At 36.7% G+C, this 5,837-nt stretch overlaps 1 protein-coding gene across 1 annotated transcript; it reads left to right on the top strand.

The window, feature by feature from the left end:
• Positions 1-558: 558 nt before the first annotated feature.
• LOC128508236 (C-type lectin domain family 4 member E-like) lies at positions 559-5,636 on the top strand. The gene is made up of 5 exons (XM_053479460.1): positions 559-598; positions 3,523-3,717; positions 4,669-4,790; positions 5,286-5,392; positions 5,489-5,636. Exons 1-5 carry the CDS (start codon positions 559-561, stop codon positions 5,634-5,636), a joined length of 612 nt encoding a protein of 203 aa, XP_053335435.1.
• The last annotated feature ends 201 nt before the right edge of the window (positions 5,637-5,837 follow it).

Below are 5,837 nucleotides of genomic sequence, written 5' to 3'. Positions count from 1 at the left end.
TCCTTAATATGAAGAAGATAATAAACCTCTGTTTTTCATCTAAACTTGCACCTGCGTTCGTCTCCTTCAGTATGCAAGATATGACACTTGCACACGTGCAGGCATCTTTAAATTTAAACAGAAAATAATAATAGGTTGAAAGGCATGTTATTTTTATATACCTTAAACGGCTGAATTAGGTTAAATATACACATTGAATTAATAATTGCATTTGCATTTAAATTTACATTTGAGCACTCATGTGTAAATAGCTTTTTCATTGTATGTACCACAATATCATATATTTGTGTCTAATACTGTTTTATTCATATTTTACAACATTACATGCAGTTTGGAATTTACTTGCGATTGTACTTTTAAAATGTAACCTACATATCTACAGTATAAGCATATTTAACTACTTCAGCAGTGAATGAGAAATTTGGTCGGTCTGGCTTTTAGATAAAGTTCTTATTTGATATGATTTTATGATTTAATTAATTATCCTATTATAAATATGATTCTTATTCTCTATATTATTGTCAGCCCATGTCCAGGCCCATCTGAAGTTTGCCAGGGATGATCTGGATAATCCAGAGGACTCTTCGGAGCAAGCACCGTGTCAGAAGATTCTGTGGAATCTTTTCTCACCTTTTATTCACGATAGGTGTGAACTTATCAAACTGTGTGCGCTGTTGGCAAATACTGTAGGTTTTTTTTAGATAAATTAAGAAGACAGACCGGACGTCTCTGCCTTACAGAAAAAAAGATCAACAATAGCAATAAAAATCAGACTTAATTGTTGGATTTAATAATTTGCTTTTTATTTACTTTATGCGCTGGCGTGTTGGAAAAGCCAGTGTTTAGCTTATATATTAGTGTTTGTTGTATTTCTGGGGGGCATTTTTATCGATAAATCGCTTGTGTTTATCATCCTTTTGTTCAAAACACTGCCTTTTGTTAAGAGAAAGTTCAAGCCGCGGGTTTATACACGCTGATGAATAAATTTTAGATAAATTTTAAAGCATCTTTTTTAGGCCTTAATATTTATTTTTATTCATGACCAAAGCCCAATCCCAATTCTATTTTCTACCCCTTCCCCTACCCCTCGCCCCTTCCCCTTGTCCCTTGAAACGAAGTGGAAAGGGGAAGGGTTAAAATATTTCCCCTAAGAAATGGGACACCACTACAACACTGTTATACGTCATCATACGTATCCGTTCATTTACATGTACACATATGGCCGTAAGCAAAACAAACAATGCGTTATTAAAAGCTCGGCAAACTGCTGTGCTACTGAACTTTCATATTTGTTTGTAGCATGCAGTAAAGTGTATATGACATAAAAATATATTTTTGTAATATTGCGCAATTGGTGCTCTCCGCTAGCAAACTTTAGCGGTTTTTTTGCAAACGTTTTTTTACAAAACATCACCATAAACACAAACACAAGACTAAAATTAATATACATATAATGAAAACTTGTCATAAAAATCCTTATTAATGGCAAAAATTCCATAAATCTATGGGCCTGCTTGCTCGAGTGAGCGGCCATCTTGAAAATTTCGTTAGCCCTTCGTTTGAGGTGAGGTCCCGAAAAATCTTCGTTTGGAGGGCTATCTGGCCCTTCCCCTTACCCCTACCCCTCCAACCAAAAGAGAAATGAGACACCCCTACCCCTTCACGTGAACGCGCCAAATGGAGGGGTAGGGCTAAGTGTAGGGGTAAGGGGTAGAATTGGGATTCGGCTCAAGTGTATTACAAAGTGAACTCTGCACGGAGAGATTGTGTGTCTGCGCGCGTCTCATACCGTAGGTGTAAGATATATACACATACATATATATATATATATATATATATACAGAAATATTACCAAGATAATGAATATATTGTCACTAAATGATGCAGAAAAAACTGAACCTCTAGGTTGGAGTATTATAACACCTTACTGTCTGGTTCTTCAACTAAGTGAATAAACAAGCTTTAGTTAGTCAGTTAGTTACAAAAACTACAGCAGGGGGCAGATCTCTTTTTACAAAGCCCCCAAGTTCTGGTTATAGCCTTTCAATTAATGCTTGGGACTCCAACACAGTCTCATTTTTGTAAATAGATTTGCCTTAAATCAAATAACAGATCTGGGAGAATCATGGACATAGAGTATTTTGGTGATCTGGTATGTTTAGATGATGTCTTTCCCACTCTCACTGTTCCCCCTATCGAGATACACATACCACTCCTGAGCTGCTAGTGATCCAGATCCTCCCCTTTGGACCTGTCCGACTCATCCTGGTGTCCTGCTTTTGGTTGGAGATCTCGTCACATGAAGGCCCCATGTGGTCTGCTTGGGATGCGTGTGGTGCCCAGGAGTGGTTCCACTTTAACATTAAGATGGTCCAGGCCTAGGCTGATGCACATACCTGTTCTCTGAGCACTTGTAACTGAAGTCGTTTAATAGTTCAGGACTGGAATTTCCTACATTCTTCCTAAGCCTTTATTATGAATAAGTCCATTAAACGTCCAACTGCAGATCAATCCATGCTATTATGTATCAAACAGGATAGGAATGGGTTAACTGTTGGTTCTGGTCACTCTCAGGGTTTCTTCATAATTTGCCTTTGGGTTGCTTATAAGGGCCAATCTGATAATTTTTAAGCATACACATTTCCATAATTTTCTTTTAATTATATAAAGTTGCTTTGTGACAATTACCTTTTTAAAAAGTGATATAGAAATTAAATGTAATAATAATAATAATTATTATTATTATTAGTATTAGTAGTAGTATTAGTATTATAAAAAAAATCTCTTTTAGGGGCTGTAAACTTTGAGCTAGTCCTTGTGGAATATAAAGTAAAGCCTACAATCAAGCCAGTTTTACATCACCACGAACTGAAAAAAATGCTACCCAAGAAAGAAGCCCCTGCTCCAAATTCCAGTTAAAGCTTTGACCAGGGATATGTTTAGAGGAGTAAAGGTGAAGCATTGAAGACCACGAACACTGTACCAATTGTTAAGCATGGTGGTGGTGGAAGCAACCCGCCATCGGGCTGTTTAGCTGCCAGTGGAATTGTGGCATTGCACAAAGAGGATGGAATAATAAAGAAGGAGAATGATTCCGGAATTATTCAGCAGAACCTAAAACCATTAATTAAATAGTTCAACTTGGACAAAACTGAGTCTTCCAGTGGGACAATAGCCCCAAACACACATTGAAGCAAGTTGTGGAATAGACAGGAAAAAAAGTTTAAAAAAAAAAAGTTATTGCAAGCACAGTATTGCCAAGACTTTCATGTTCATGTATGTTAACTTTTGCTTAAAATAACTGAAAACTTTAAATTAGTTTGGCTTATGCAATCATGATGTTGAAGAAAGAAATCAGGTGATTTGATGCAGAGTTTCACAGTGATGGCTGGATGGAGTTACTGAGATGTTCTCCAGCTCACTGCTGAAGGGCTTTGCTATCAATGACACTGTTGGGACTAAAACTGTAAATCCTACATGCAAAAGACAAAAATGTATACCTTTGTGTGCATTTAACTTTAGGAGGAGACACTGCATGTAGCAAGTGTTACAGACTGACTGCAGTGTGTGTGGTGCTGCTGTGTGTTCTCCTGCTGACTGCCGTCACAGTGCTGTGGATCAAATACAACATCCTGTATGCAAAAAACAGCCAGCTACAGACCATTTACAACAACTTGATTATAGAGAGAGACCAGTTACAGAGGGAGAGAGATGGATGCCTGAGGACACTTGATGATTTGTGTAAGTAGATAGATTTAGCATTACATTTTTGGCCCAACAGGGAAATGTCTTCAGAGAACATTTATGAGCTGCCTCAAAACTGAAGCATCAAGATTTACCTCACATTCTCTCACATGTCCCTCCATATAATTTCACCAATGAAACCATAATTAATATTGGTGACAGTTTACAATCCTGATCCTTAACTCATAGATAGAGAAAATGATTTTTTGTCGATTTTTTTGTATAATTTGCTTTAATGTTTTGCCTTTTGAATTATCTTTTCTTTTACCAGTAAACTATCTTGACAAGATTTTTTTTATGTTTTATGTAGGCACGGCATAATTGCAGATGTTAAATTAACACATTAACTTAAAGAAATCCCCAGAATAGCGACAACTAAAACAGTATTAACAACAAAAGCAGATCGGTGAACTGATGCAATACATCTCCACCACTAACCAAAGCCAATATATGGACAAGCTAAAGGTGATGGCAATTAGACCATGTGATGTGGTGCACTTTGAGAAATAAAGTCCCTGAGAAAGTCCATACACTAAAACTGAGTTCATGGGCACAAAGTGCCATCTAGGGGTTCTCATTGGCAGTTTGTTTGTTTGCTTGTTTGTTTGTGTTTGTTCAATTATGTGCAGTGTGAAAACACACCAGGCACTCAAAATAAATGAACCACTAACCAAATTATGTCCCTTTTTTGAACCCTGAAACAGAACAGTTGGGGTGAAAGCACCCTCTTATTTGTACAATATTTTAAACAGGAGTCTACGATAAGTGACTAAATATTTTGTTTGGTTGTTGGTTTGTTTTTACATATTTTATAGCCTATAACCTAAGTAATGAAATTGATGTCATGACTAAACACAAGCAATAGTCTAGAACCTGTTTGTATTGATCTTTGTAAATTCTCTTCATTTATATCTATAGATAAAGGGAGGTGTTTCAGCTCCAGTCTTTATTTCATGTCTAATGAATACAAGAGCTGGACTGAGAGCAGAGAGGACTGCAAAGAGAGAGGAGCAGACCTGGTGATCATAAACAGCACAGAGGAACAGGTATATGTGTGTGTGTGTGTGTGTGTGTGTGGGTGTGTGTTCTACTGTATGTATCTAGGCAGTGGGGGATTCAGGCTGTCTGAAAGGCCAGGGTAAAAAGAGAAGGGTGCCTGAAATATTCAGTGTGTATATTTTTAATATTTTATACATAAACTTATTTTATTTGAAAAAAAAAAAAAAAAAACACCATTGTTTACACAGGGCACCTAATATTTAGCTTAATGTCCCTTGGCAAGTTTTACCCTTCGTAGATGCTTTTGTTAGCCATCAATAAGCTTGTGTCAGAATTCTGGCTGGATATTGGACCAATATTCTGAGAATTATCGTATTCACTTTTTAAAAAGCAGTTTAACAAACAAACAAACATTAAAATTATCACCTTTCCTAAAAGTGGCCCAAACGACACACAAATTTGTTTGCGAGAGAGAGAGAGAGAGAGAGAGAGAGAGAGAGAGAGAGAGACTTATTATTGTATTTTACTACAACCCTGAACAGCAGTTTATCAATACACTGGTGAGCAGCAGAAGAGCTTGGATTGGTTTGAGTGACAGAGACACAGAGAACAAGTGGAAGTGGGTGGACGATACACCACTGATCACTGGGTAAGAAATCACTGAACTAATAATTTGCTTATGATACAGTTACTGACTCTTCATTAGTCTGAGAAACACAGCAGATCCTCTGATTCTCTCCTTCAGCTTTTGGGGATATACAGAACCCGACAGTGCTGCAATAGATAAGAACTGTGTTATAATTGGTGATACGCCTGATCCTATGAGAAACTGGGCTAATTATCCCTGTAATAATGAGTTTATTTGGATCTGTGAAAAGACAATCTTTAACTGAAATGCTGTATGTAAATGAAAAGCAGTAAATTGAATGTATATGTGTGTCTGTCAGTGTTTTGTGTAGGGAAAATCCTCATTACTGTTAATAACTGTAACCATTATGGTGTCACTTGTTTTTCTCTTTCTGTTTCAGTATAGTTTGAGTACTCTTTAATTTATAGTATAATTTAAACCAATACCTTTCAGAAATGTATTAAGT

This window comes from Clarias gariepinus, chromosome 20, assembly GCF_024256425.1.
Source record: "Clarias gariepinus isolate MV-2021 ecotype Netherlands chromosome 20, CGAR_prim_01v2, whole genome shotgun sequence".
NCBI classification, from domain to species: Eukaryota; Metazoa; Chordata; class Actinopteri; order Siluriformes; family Clariidae; genus Clarias; species Clarias gariepinus.
The sequence above is the reverse complement of the archived record's forward strand: the minus strand, read 5'-3'. Positions and strand labels throughout refer to the sequence as shown.